The 14,847-nt window shown below is 43.6% G+C and overlaps 1 protein-coding gene across 1 annotated transcript in view; it reads right to left on the reverse strand.

The window, feature by feature from the left end:
- TMEM135 (transmembrane protein 135) overlaps positions 1-14,847 on the reverse strand; it is a 2,087,148-nt gene that overhangs the window by 1,211,340 nt on the left and 860,961 nt on the right. The window contains exon 5 of the mRNA XM_069639711.1: positions 10,309-10,374. Within this exon, the coding sequence (XP_069495812.1) occupies positions 10,309-10,374 (66 nt within the window). The remainder of the gene's footprint in view (positions 1-10,308; positions 10,375-14,847) is intronic.

Raw genomic sequence — 14,847 nt, forward strand, 5'->3', positions numbered from 1 at the left:
GCTGAGATCCCAAACCGGGACTAGAAAGGGATCGGAGGGAAAGCATTTGTCAATCCTTTTAGGAATTGTATTATTAGAGGAATTTGGAAGTAAGATACCTCCATAGGAGAGCGCTTGAATATAGAAAGCGCTGCAAGATATCCTTTAATAGTACCAATCTGGAGACGCAGATTAGCTAGGTGTAACAGAAAGGATAACACCATAGGTGTATTGTATGTAAATGGATCAACCTTCTCATCTCTGCAACAGTTGCAGAATTTGTTCCAACGGCAGCAGTACAAGGACTTTGTTGCTGGCCTTCTGGCCGAAAGCAAAATCCCCATTACATCATCCAGAAGGTCCCAACCCTTGTATCTCCGCCTCTCAGAAACCATGCGTGAAGGCGGAGTGTCTTGACCTCTGGATGTAGAACCCGGCCCTCCTCTCGCGATGGAAGGTTCTCTATTTGTGGAAGACATATTGGAGGGCAGATGGACATGTCCAGAAGGTCCAGGAATCACATCCTCCTGGCTCAATGCGGGGCAATTAGGATCATGTGTTTCCCAAACATTCTGGACCTCCTGATCACGCGAGTAATGACGGGGACTGGAGGAAACACGTACAGGAGTAGAAAGTCCCAGTCCACTACGAACGCGTCTCCTAGAGTACCTCTTGGGGGAAATCCCCTGGAGCAGAACAGTTCACACTTCCAGTTGACACTGGTCGGGAACTGATCCACTTCAGGGGTTCCCCAAAGGGTGAACATCTCTTGAAGGACTTCCTAGGTTAGTTCCCACTCGTGGGAGACTGTGCTCTGCCTGCTCAGAGTGTCTGCCGCTGTATTCTCTTTTCCGGCTAGGTGAACTGCCGATAGAGAAATCCCTTCTTGAAGTGCCCAGAACCAGAGCTGCATTGCCTCTCTGCACAGCGGTAGTTACCCACATCTCCTCTCCTTTTGAGGTAGTACATGGCCACCGTGTTGTCCGTCATTATCAGGACATTCTTCCCCCGCACAGAGGGCAGAAAGGCCTTCAGCGCTAGTCTGATTGCCCTCAGCTCCAACAGGTTGATATGTAGTTTGGACTTTGATGGAGACCACCGACTGCTGATTGTCAGGCCTTTGGTATGCGCTCGCCACCCTGTGAGTGAGGCGTCCATTACTACCTTTTTCTCCGGCCATGGTTGGCAAAAAGATTCTCTTTAAAATGTTGTCCTCGCAGGCCCACCAGAGGAGATCCTGAGCGACTCGGTTTGGAACCTGTAGGAAATATGACATCCTGCCTGAGAATCGAGACCATTGATCCCCGAGAGCCCACTGGAGAGATCATTCTCAAGCGTGCCTCTGGCACCAGAAAAATGCAGAATGCCATGAGGCCAAGCAACCTTAGAAAGTCGAAGGCTCGGATATGTTGGGCAGTCTGGAATTTGTTGACCATCTGCAGAATGTCTTGAGCCCTCACCTCTGGTGGCAAGGCTTTTCCCAAGGATGCATCTAGGACTGCTCCAATGAATAGATAGGAGCTTCTCAGATGGTATCATGCGAGAGTTCTTAAAGTTGAGTGAGAAGACCAGTCTGTGAAGGGAGTGACAGGTGGAGCTGAGATGTTCCAGGGCCTGTTCGGGGGAACATGCCTCGATCAGCCAATCATCTAGGTAGGGGTAGAGTGAATCCCCCCTCTCCTGAAACTTGCTGCCACCACCGCCATTAACTTGGTGAAAACCCTTGGGGCGGAGGTCAGCCCAAATGGCAGAACTCGAAAGTGATAATGAGAACTGCCAACGGTGAACCCCAGGTACCTTCTGTGCTTGTGATGGATTGGCACATAAAAATTAAGCATCCTGAAGGTCGAATGATACCATCCCGTCCTGAAGCTGGAGGGCCTGAAGGATCTGAGAAAGGGTAACCATCTTGAACTTGTCCTTCCTGAGTAACTTGTTCAAGTCTCTTAAATCCAACATGGGTCTCAATCCTGCATCCTTTTTTGGAATTAGAAAGTACGGGGAGTACCAACCCTTGTTCCTCTCCGCTACAGGTACTGGTTCTATAGCACCTTTCTCCAGCAGGGTTAATATTTCTTGAACAAGGAGCGGATGTGAAACTTTAAAAGAGCTCTTCCTTGGTGGATGACTCCGAGGCTTTTTTTAAAAGGAAGGCAGTAACCCTGGGCAATTGTTTCCAATGCCCATGCATCTGAAGTAATAGCCTGCCATTATTTCAGATGCTGTGAGAGTCTGCCTCCCACTGGGGTCTTGTGAACTAAGTCCTCAGATAGGTTTTCGGGCGGCTGGCTCAGTGGCTGATGGCAAGTCCTAGTATCTCTTCCCCATCTACCATAGGGAAATCTGCTTTGGCCTCTTTGAACTGACTGTCCTCTCCCTCTTCCAAATGTGGAGTAGTGACAAAAGGACCTACCCCTCCAAGACATACCCGTGGGGCGATTTGGAGATTATACTAATCGCAGCAAAAAGAGATGTGTCTGCTGCCTTTGAAGTTTGCAGTTTCTCCAGACTTTCATCAGCCTTCCTATCACACAAATGTGTGCCGTCAAAGGGCACGTTAGGCAGTCTGTATTGTACATCAGGAGCAAATCCTGACTTCCTAACTAGGCAAAACTGTGCGTAACTGTACTAGCTGCCATTGCTCTGCTGATACTGTTAGCCGAGTCGAGACCAGTCTGGAAGGATTCACACAATGTCTTTTCCATCCTTGACTATGTTCTGAAACCTGTCTCGTTCTTCCCTTTCGGGGATATGGTCAGCCGCCATGGATATACACTGCCAAAGGGTATGAGTGAACCTAGCCAACGTGCATGTGGCATTTGCTGACTTCAGGGCCATACTTACAACTGAAAAAAACTTCTTTTCTAGAGCGTCAGAACGCTTATACATACCTATCAGGAGAGGTAGTAGGGTAGGAATTTTGCTTTGTGGTTGAGGTGACAGCCTGTACCACCAGACTTTCCAGAGTTGGGTGTTTTGATAAGTAACAGGGATCACTGCTGGACACCCTGTATTTTGTAGTCAGTTTTTTGTTGACTGGCGGATTCAATTCAGGCGCTTCCCAATTGGTACTTATGCGCTTTTGTAAAGCTGCATGAAATGGAGCAATAGGGTCTTCCTGAGGTCCCCTGTCCAGGATATCTGTCAGGTCATCCTGTTTGAAAACTGGTCCTGGTCTACTGCATCCTATGTACTCAGCCACCCTCAACATTAACTGCATATAGCATACTTCTGCATGATCAGATGGGTGTAATCTGCCAAACTCTACCTCTGGTGAGGTGTCCAAATCACTGGCAATATGTAGGCATTCTTGAAGGTCCTTTATCACACATTGACGGCTACCAAGCGAATAAGAGGTGGAGCATAGAATCACACAGCAAGCGAATTGGAGCCCGAGACGGAACATGAGTTGGAGGTCAAGCAGGTTAGTGAACTGGGTCACCCAGGTACCCCGAAATCTGTCAGCAGAGAACGAAGCACTGAGGACCTGAGAGGTGAAAAGGCGGCAGAAAGTGTGGCGAGGGAGCCGTGTCTCCAAAGAGCCAAAAGGGGGTCGCTTGAGGAAACAAATTCAAAAGAGAAATCCTGGCACAGGTGCTCATTCCCCTGAGTGTGCACGAAGGCCTGGGAATGTCGGAGGGGCAGCGGAAGAGACCCTGACCTCGACACCTAGCAAGCGATAAAGAGAAACGGAGCCGGTGAGTTGAAAGCAGAAGGGAGCCTGTTTTTTTAAAGGAGCGAGGCTCGAGTGAAATAGAATGTTGCAAAGTGAGGACGTGGCACAACCAAGTGAATATTATGAAAGACAGTGCTGGGGGCATGACCATGTGAAGATTGTGAAAGACAGTGCCGGGGGCACGACCAAGTGAAATATAACACGAGGAGCGTGAACTGTACAGACAGCCTTAGTAACAGAGTGGTCCCTCACAGGGCTAGCGAATACTGTGCTTTTTTTTTTTCGAAAGTCTGTCACGTAAACCATTGAAGGATTGTTGAACTGTTGGGGAAGGGAACCCCAGTGTGAACCATTTTAAGTCGAACCAGGTGAGGGAAGCCTCAGAAAAACGTTTTGAGAAATTAATGCTAAATCAGGCGAGGGAAGCCTGAATGAACTGTATGCTGTGGAGCTGTGTGAATTCCTAGCCAGCGCAAGGGAAGCCTGGAAGAACCGTGCCCCATTGAACTGTGTGAACTAGCCACCCATGCTCCTATCAAACTATAATTATTCAAGCTTGGGCAAGGGAGTGTTTTTCAACTCCATTGCCATAATGATATTATTTGACTAGCTCTTTTGTTTTGACCTAATCCTGTATATGTTATTATTGTAGAATTAAGTGAGGGCAAGATTAGGTTTGACACACGGACATCTTTATTATTTTGACAGACTGACTCCGACATCCTTAGTTTAATTTGATGGGCGAGACTACTCCCATTATAGAGATAGGTCCAGTTAGAAAGTCTACAACCCCTATTAAAGTTAAATAAAAGGTTTTCAAAACAGTTCAGTTGTGTCTGTATCTACCTTCTGAAACCATGCCTACCTCACAGCGCCCAATAACATTGTAAATATGGTAACAGTAACTTTTGGATCACAGTCCTTTTTGAGGCCGGATTTCACAATGTAAAGCCAATGGATTAGAAACATATTTTCTATAAGTCATTGTTTGACAATTCAAAAGGACAAGACTGAGAATCACATTTCTATGCTCCTTCTAAAAGATCGGCCCAAAACATTTTGATGTATTTACTTCCCAAAAGAATTCAGCAGGCTCAGAATGTTTGTGGAAGAACCGTATAGAGATATATAAAGGTCTGGCATATTGGCAAACATTCTTGGATACCCCATACACAAAGAACAGCAATTTGTATTGTATATACCCTGTATACAAGAAAGTGCATCTGCAGTTTAAATTTGATCTGTATTTAAGGACTGTATTAAGTATTTTGAGTACAAAACGAAATTCTAAAGAAAATACGCATATTGCTTATTGCAGCATTATGCGAGACATCACTGAATGTAAAATTCCAGTGAATATGTTTGCATATAAGTTCTGTTTTAACCAAAAGGATCTGAAATGTAGGGTGTAACATACACCACATTTAAAGTTTCATTTCTGCTTTGCCATGCATGTTGGAAGGGGAGTTAAAAATGTTCAAAATGGGGAATTTAAACCTTCCTAGTTTCACTTCTTGTGCTTAATAATACATAAAAGTCCTGACCCAGTCCTCATCTCCGTACCATAGTGGTAGAAATTGGGAGTTGGTTTTCTAGCAGAATAGGGAAGGGATTGGAAATATCCCATCAAAGCCTGTGGGATATTTAATTCTTGATGAAAGAGAAATGGGGATACCACATCTCACCCAAGGGTGCCTCGCCCCCACTACTCATGTCTCCTCCTCCCAGGTGATCCTCCTTCACATATCCACCCCCATGGTCAGGATCTGAAAGTGACAGCCTTTCTATGGCCACCAGGGGGGGCTGGGGAGGGGAGATATTTTGAGGAAAGAAGTGAGGATGCCCTCAGATTCCTCACAGATAAAGGAAAGAAAACTGAGAGGGGGTGGTGCAATTTGAAAACAGGAGCCCAGGTGTTAATATCCCAAGGCCATGTGCTCTTCTATCTACACTGAATGAAAAGAGAGATGTTCTTTACAGCCTATTCTACTTTGTATTGAGAAAAGACAATTCAAACTAAATACATTTTGGTGGCACTTTAATGTGGAATGGCCTTTGTAAATTAAGTACTACTGAAGAGATTAGTTGCCTAAACCGGGCCAGAGTCTTTGTGGGTATGATATTGTTGCAAAACTTAATTGCCTAGGGTGATATTGTGCAGTTATGTTGCCGGGGAAGCCATAAGCAAATATCAGTTGTTGGTGCAACAAAAATGAGTATACAAAATTACCTCTACTTCATAAGAATTGTGCGAAGTGCAAATCCCTGCATTCCCTTATCTTTAAAACACAGGCAGATTCATGAGTAAGCTGGTTAAAAAGAGAGATTTAAACATTGTACAATTTACAGGGGAATTATATGTCCAGTCAGTATATATACTATATATATATATATATATACATATATATATATATACATATATATATATACAAATATATATGCAAATGAAAGCGAATCAAGACCGCAAAGTCTTGTTTACTTTTGTAAGCTGCACTCACTCACATATATATATACACACACACAAAGGTTGTACAGACATATATAGATTGAAAGGTTGCCTCTGCAAGTAGTTTGAAAACAGTACACACACAAGTGAATCTATAACTGCATACTCAGCTGAATTTCAAGTCACAGACCGACACAGATAGATTGCAAATAACACAGTCTTTTAGTGAAAGTCAGTGCATGATTAGTGAAAGCTGCACCCACACATTCTGAGAGCACAGTATTCATGTGGGTTCAGAATATAATCATTAGTCCCCCAAGAGTATTATTTCTAATTAAGACCTGCAGGGGACGAATGCAAGATGGCCATTGTCTGCAGTCAAGAGGCTCACGCCTAAATATACATAGTCACTTATTCAAACTTATATAGGGAAGTAAACCTTGTGTAAATGTATTTGAAATGTCAATTATTCAAACAACTTTCTCCAAAACCATACTTGTATTGATACCGAAGAGAATCAATGTTTGAAAGACATTTGCATCATGCTGAAATGCAATTATTGGGAAACTTGTATTAAGAGAGAATCCAATGTAGAGTAGATATGTATAGACTGTCTAGTATATTTTAGAACACCATATATTCATATGAGGACTGTTTAAATCAAGAGTGAATAGTTATATGAACTGATAATAGTGGGACTCTTATAGGCAGGTAATTTGGTTTCATTTTGTTGATTACTGGATTGGTCATACATGTATTGTGTTGATCTCGGTGGTGAAAAGCTGGAGACCAACTTGGTTAAAGTTACATTATTCTTTTAAATACATATTGACTACTGAATACCTCACAGTCTGTTCTTTGCAGCGGGAATTGTAAGGTGGGATTTTATAAATGGGGAAATTAGATTGGTATGCCATAACTGCATGAGCCAACTAATTAATCTATTAATCTTTTATAACACGCTGAATACCGGAGACTAGTCTTTAAGCACAGGACCAGGATTCGAACCTGTGTTGTGACGAATAGTGGTATTCAGTCACTTCACCCCCGAGGGGAGCCTTTCCTTGTGAGGCTAGGAAGGTGAGCCCACTACGCAGTATTACCCCTAGGGGTGGAGGCAAGTGGGACCTCACAGGGAAAAACTACCCTCTTGGGGACAAAGACTCCCGTTCCACAGAGAAACTCCCTAAGGCCCTCTCTCTTGGACCAACTGTAACAGCAGGGCTTCAGAAAGACCCAGCAGACCAAGCCACTGATTTTTATTGTGCCATAAAATCCGATCTGAAGAAATATCTGGTACAACTACTGTCAAGAAGAAGAGTGATCGCTCAGTGGTTAGAAACCATCAATACTGTGACGAGGAGAAATGAGTGAGTAATGGAGAGTGCTCAACTGGAAGAGGAAAAGAACTATAATCCTCTGCTGAGAATGGCCCAGCAATGTATCATGAAAAGGGATAAAAGTACCACTCACAAGAACAAGTGAAAACCAGGAGTTTCAAGTCAGCAGTGTTGTGGAAGCTGATAGAGACCGGGAGATCCCCAGCAGGGAGGTAGCAACCAGCTGGCATGCGCGGTAAGAACGAAGAGAGCTGAAGGCAGAGGAGAGCAGTGGAAGAGAACCCCAGGAGAGAGAGACAGTCATGAGTAGCGGTGTGACTTGGACTGTGCAGTCTGGCAACGATGCAGAGACCACTCTAACGCTGACCACAAGGAGTTCCAGACAAGAAGCAGAGAGAGTCGGAGGGAAAGCAGAAGCCAGCCTGGCCAAGGGAAGGGAAGTCCCTATCCTGCATGCAGACCTGGTGACACCAACCCATGGGAAACAAGGTAACGGGGATGGCGGGAGACCCGGGAGGGAACCCGGGTATAACGAGTACCAGCATCCTGCTTGTCCCAGTAATACACGAAAGAATCTAGCGAGTGAAACCCATCTCAGGACTCATCCTACTCTTCACACTAACACAAGAAAGAGCAGAGAGATTGAGACTTATTACGGGATTTATTCTACTTGTTTCAGTGATACGAGAGAGAACCAAGCGAGTGTGAATCATTACGGGACTCATGTACTGGTCTCAGTAATACACGAAGTGGCCAAAAGAACAAAAATATCACACTTGCCCTAAAGAGAAAACAGTAAACCAGAAAAGGAGCATCCTGATATCGGATATCTTACTCATGAGGCGCCAAGGAACCATAGGAATACGGCGAACAGGAACAACGTAAAGAGAAATTCTATTTCACCAGAGATAAAAGACTTTCAGAGACACTTCAGAAAAGCATAATAAGAAAAATTCAAAGGCCAAGGCCGCTGAGGAAGAGGCCTTTACAAGGTCAAGAGAACAGCTAACCAAAGACTTGGAAAAGTCCCCAAAAAGAACTGAACAAGCTAATACAAGAGAAAGCCAACACCTATTTAAGAATTATATGTTAAGGCTGGGGAAGCCTATCCAGGAGAAGAGAGTCATTCTCCTGGGCTTTCCTTGTTTTGTTTTAGAGGTAGGGTCAGTGCAGCTTAGTTTTGGCTGGAGGACAGACTGTTTACTTTGGACTTCACAACAAATGACGTGCACCCTAGTGGGTTTTGTTAGGCAGGAAAATCCACAGATTAGGGATAGTGAGGCCTTTCTGCTTATTATTTCAATAAAACATCTGCAAGAATGTCAAAAACTGGTCTGTCTCCTTCTTCTGACCTACCACAGTTGCTATGTGTTGACTTATTTCCAAGACAAACGCATTGCCCCTGAGCTATCCTCCCGGGCCTTTAATAATGAATAGTTAATAACTAATGCATAACATATTATACAAGATGATGAGGTGAAGCATTAAACAAAACAATAGCATCAAAGTCCCCATAATTAATGTGGTAAAAGCTTTGTAAGAGTTCTGCAAGTAAGTGGATAAAAGTGCAAGGGGGAGAATGGGAGTAACTAGAATCGGTGACGGGGAAGCTGCACCTAAGGGAAACATGAAGGCGGAAATATTGGAAGGGGGCGAGTGAGGAAGTAAGAGATGGGATGGAGAAGATAGTGGGAACAGACAGGGAGGCAAGGAGAGAAAGAGAATGTGGAAAAATAGAATCTAAAATGGTAGAATAGAGGAAAAGAGCCATGCCAGGGAGCCTGCAGAAGGGAATCAGCAAAACAGCGGGTGGTAAGGGAATCAACTAGGCATGCGACCTGGGTAGTGAACCAGCTTTACAAGAACTAGATAAAATTAACCAGCAATTAGAGAGTACTGAAAGATGTCCCAACCATGTTGTGAGCATGTGGAAAACCACCATTTACACAGGTAAATAAGGAAAGGGAATAAGATGCTCTGGGATGCTTGGAAACCACACACGGAACAAGACAGACAGGAATGAAATAAGAGAGTCTGATGGATTTAATCACCATAAAACAAGACTTTTCTGGTGTTGCTATGAGAAGGACTGATCACATCTCTGATGCCTTGAAACTTTACATTGGCTACCACTAGCACAACACATTATATACAGGAGAGTATGCCCAGATTACATAAGCAAGTAACTACATTCTCACCAGGAACGTCTGATCAAGCAATATCAGGGCAATTTGCAATCCATCCAAAATGAAGCAGAAGAAACATACTGGAAAATCCATCCGAATTTAGGATTCAGGGCCTATGCCTCTGAAATGCTCAAAACATCCAAGTAAGTGCACAATCGAACACACCCACCTCAAAACTGCCTTAAGAACATGTCCTGTTCAAGAGGTGTTCCCTTAGCCTCCCAATATTATCTGCTCTTGCTCTTTCCCACCAGAGAGGGAGCTAACTCTCACTCTATGATGAGTGCAGGCAGTACCCCCAAACTAAGAATTAGGAGGAGACTGCACTTGGATGACCATCCGCACAAATGAGGATTCATCTCGGAGGCCAACCGTCCACGCGAACCCCTAGTTCTGGAATGTGCCTCAAAGGATTAACAAAGCATACATGAACAAGAAATCTTAGCATCTCAAACACTTGCTTCAGTAATCGCTGGGTAACCTTAAATCACTGGTGGGACCAACTCAGCCCTTCATTCACCTTCAGAGAATAATAAATGCACAATGATTACAACATTTGGTAACGCGAGAAAACTTCATGAAGCATTGCACGAACATGTGATAACATATCAGTAGCATAACGCAGAGAAAGTGTTGAACATTCCATATATTTTCCAAAGCAAAATAATATTCTGCTCTTACCTCTCCGTGTTTTATGGGACTGATGAAACCTCGCGTGACTCCCATTCGAAATAATGTTTCTGTGGCCTGAAAAAAAGAACATCGTTTACTTTTATGAAAACTAGGTCAAAGAACAACACGCAGACAAATGCGAGAATACAGACTAGACATTTTACGTTTCTGCTTTTTAGGCTCTTCATGTGAAATCTGGAGTGGAAAAAACGACTTTAATGCTTGCGTAGTCTTTACAACAAAATACTATTGCAAGCTTTAAAGAAAGTTGAAATGCAAACAACCCCAAAATACGAATGTGTAATTTATTGAATTATTTACAATTTAAGAGAACAAAATACATAGGCCAAGCATAGATTTTGCCAAATAAAGCTTTATTGTTTGAACAAGACTGTTTGGAAATTAAATTTACAAAACGATTATGGCGTCCTGGCTGTGAAACTAAGTCATACCACATGCTCATTATAGCAAGGATTTCTCTGAAAGTCTCATGTTCTAATCTGACACCGACACTTGGCTCAATGTCCTAGTATCTGGCCTAACTGCATAGTAATCAAGAATGTTTCAGTTTGCACAGCAGCACTTTGTATGCAAAATAACTTCATGTCACGCCTTAACCCAAATTATTGTATGGTGGAAGATGACCTAACCATGTAAGTCCTCTGCTGCCAAGCTTTATGAGAGGGACGCATTGTTTCCGCGGCTGCCTGGCTTCATGTACACAGAAACTCATATCGGGCTTGCTGCCACCATTTTACATAGGCTATCAGTAGGGGATTCCTGAGTAACTACAAGCACAGATCAGCCCCCTAAACCCCACGGTTCCACCGAAACCCGCGAGTTCCAACCAAGGCTACCACAGATTGCACAGGACGTCAAGTTGTACAGCCTCAGAAGCATTCCTGCACATGCTGCTGGTGATTCTATTGTCCTTGAGCTTTGCAAGAGTGCCCCCTCTGAACCCCTGTCGCCAGATTAGAGGTTTTACTAATCAAATTGCCATTTTGCTTTCTGTGTTGTCAAATGTATAGGAAGCAGGAGAGGTCTACCTGTCTTTAAGTATTTACTTCTGCATTTCTTTTGTAAAACAGTTTTCCCCTGCACTTGCGGGATCTCAATGTCACCTGACGTAGTAAGATCGTGGTCTCCTTCTTCCCTCTGTTCCCACTTCGCGCCTTGAAACACTTGTGTATAGGCGCGTTATAAATATCATATCATACTCATTGAAGTAAGGTAACTTCCAAAATACAAACTTAATATGAAGGAATGAAATTGGTTCATTTTTTGGAGGAGAAAGTAATAGAAAGCCCAGCAGCCATGCCCGTTTTGACCAGTTTTGCAAATCCTGTGCGTTTTAACTCGGAGGGTGACTGTCGCATTATCATCATGCTGTGGTTAAAACAACCTAAATGAGGCCATTTACCATGTGATCGGCTCAAATACACACACACACGTATAATATATCTATTTTAGGGTGGCAACTGCTGCCCTATAGTTAAGGTGAAACCGCTTTACATAAACTTTTCACCAAATTCTAGTGCTAATAGCTTTCGACTCACCGGACTGATTTGGAAGACATTTTCAAAACAAAAACTTTGTCTCAGACTCCTCCAGACTGGATATTTTGGTGAAAAGGTGGAAACATTATTAAGAATATAAAAACAGTTTTCTGCCTAGTCCAATTGCTTGAATTGAGTACCCATATAACAAAAACCGCTGGGCGGACTTGCGCCAAATAAACAAGTTGGGCACAAAGCATCATTGATGTGCCGTTTGTTGGTTTGGGGTAAATCTGTTCAGTAGTTTTTAAAATATTCGACAGATAACGGGGGTGTCACTGCTCCTGAATTGCTTTTGCAAAAACATGTCGCAAACCCCATGACACACATGATCTCACAGGAGGGATTCACAGTGAGATACAAAATGGCATTAAGATGGACATTAACAGGGAGAGAGGGTGAACACTGGTCATCACTTCCCACACCTCCTGAATTTCACAGATTTTGTTGTGAGAAATTTGAGCACTTTAACTCGCTCAAGTAAAAAAAATGCTCACTGAAAAAAAATGTAAATGCTATATTGTATTTGTATAGTGCCCCCTGCCATGAGTTAACGTGTCGAAGCGCTTTTCCTTCCCTAGGCCCCCAACAAACGTTTGGGAGGAGTTGCATTTCAGAAATCCATATTTGCCAAGTTTTAAAAAGATCTCCCTGAAAAGTGAGCAAACATCTCACATTTTTGGGGCAGTTTCCTCACGTATGCTATGCATAACAAAAGGATATTGGTGACTGTACAGAAGCAAAAGCCTAGGGTTTTAAAGTGCTTAAGAACACAAAGCCTGTCTATGGCTTTACAGTGGTGAGGTTTCTGAGCCATCCACAGTGTCATGTTATGCTATCTTGCATTTGCATAGTGCCTCCTCGCATGGGTTTTGGCGTTGAAGCGCTTTGCATGTCAGAGGCAAAGGAGGAGTATGATAGAACTTGCTATAAATGTTAGGATTTAGGGTTTTTTTTAGAGATGGAGTGGAGAAGAAGCGAAGGAGGACATGGGGAAGGAAAGTGTATGGGGGTGTGGTTGACCAAAGTCACTCAAAATAGGTTGACCAAATGTACACAGAGAAATTGTTGTTTTAACCATGTAGAACCAAATTAGCTTCATGGCAGAAACCATGTAATGGGCAAATGACAACGATTTGGGTAGTGTTTCATCTGACCAAGGTGAAGAATGTGTATTGGGACAGGTTAAGCAATCACACACATGCATTGAGTGTAAGGACTAGCCTATGAATTAACGTTTAGGTGGTACAGGAATCCCTATTACCAGCCAGCACCTTTCCTAATGTTGGAGGAATTGTGGAGGTTTTGCGTTCCTTACTCTATCTCTGGTGGGACCGCACTAAACTAAACCCATTTTGAACTAAATTCCTTAGTTTTATAAGTTGTCCAGGGAGAATACCCCCTGGGACACCAGAATGGTATTATTAAGGCTGCTACATAAACAAGTGTATCCAATATAATCACCTATGGGTAACATATTTACTATCCTGCTGCAGCTGGCAAATTGGCAATTGGGGTATATTGGAAGAATAGAGATTATCCTCCCATTAATATCTGGTAGCATAACATCAGGCGTGTTCTGGTGATGGAGAGGTTAATGGCAGAAATATATGAAGAATCTGCTGCATTTCAAAATAATTTCCAGCCGCTGTTGACTTGCCTAGGAAGGACACACAGGGCTCAGTGTAATGTGCCTCAAGGCACTCCATGCGTTTGACATCCAAACAGGATAGGAAGGGACTCTTGCTCTCATATTCTACAGGTTAGGCGCTTTCCAAATCTCATCTGTGTTTCAGTATTTTTACTGAGGGGTTTGAATTCATTCTTTATGAGTTGCACATCTATAGCTCTTCGATCCTAGGCACCACACCTAACCTCAACAAACTAGGCCAAAATTACTCTTCCTTTGTAATTGACAATAATAATATCACCGTAGCCAAGGAGGTCAAAACCCTTGGCTTCTACCTAGATTCCACACTTACCTTCAAAAAACAAGTCAACGCTATGGCATCCGCTACATCCTATACATGCAAACTTATTAGAGCAGCTAAACCATTCCTTTCACCCATCAACTGTATCACCCTAGCCAGAGCTTTGATCCTGACCAAGCAGGACTATTGTAATGCTCTATACGTAGGCAGCAACAAATATATCCCGAACAAAATTCAAATTTTCCAAAATAATGCCTTAAGAGCTGCTCTAAGCCTCCCGAAGAAAGCCCACATCTCAGAGACTAGAAGATCGGTTAATTGGCTTTCAACGAAAGACAAAATCTTCCTTAAATCCGTCTCTCTAACTCACAAATGCCTACACCAAGCTGCCCCTCAAAACTTGATAATGCGATTCACTAGACCAGCATCCTGCCGCCCTTCCAGAAAGGTTAACTCTAATCTCCTTCTAGTGCCAAGATTCAAATGCACTATGTCTGGAGGGAACAGCTTTCCTCTTAAAACGGCACAATTTTGGAAATCCCTACCACCAGCCATTAGGGAAAACATCCCCTACCTACAATTTAGATCCAATATTATACAATCTTCTTGCTGCTTCTGCGCCCTGCTACCCCTGGGTTAGGTGCGCATTACAAATAATAAACATAAACACATAAACATACATTATAATTGTGATCTTCTAGACTATGGGCCTCATTACGAGTCCGGCAGTAACCCTGCCGGTGCTACCGGTGGATTGCCGCCAGGCCCGTAAATATTTACCAGCACCTGACTTCCTGGTGCGACTGGGAGATTACAACCCTAGTGGCCCAGAAAGTCAGGCGCCAGTAAAATGTAAGTACCCATTCCCATAGAGTCCCTTAAGACTCTATGGAAGTGGGGACACGGAAGCACCAGCACCATTGCTATTGGTGCCGGTGCTCCCATGACCGTCTGCCTACCGTGGCCGCTGTGCCCGGCAGGGTCAGACCTGTTGGGCACAGCAGCTCCAGCAGGCAGACCTGTAATATGCCAGTCCGGAAACAAGGGTGCCGGTAAGC

The sequence above is a fragment of the Ambystoma mexicanum genome, chromosome 7q (assembly GCF_040938575.1).
Source record: "Ambystoma mexicanum isolate Mex_15411 chromosome 7q, UKY_AmexF1_1, whole genome shotgun sequence".
NCBI lineage: Eukaryota > Metazoa > Chordata > Amphibia > Caudata > Ambystomatidae > Ambystoma > Ambystoma mexicanum.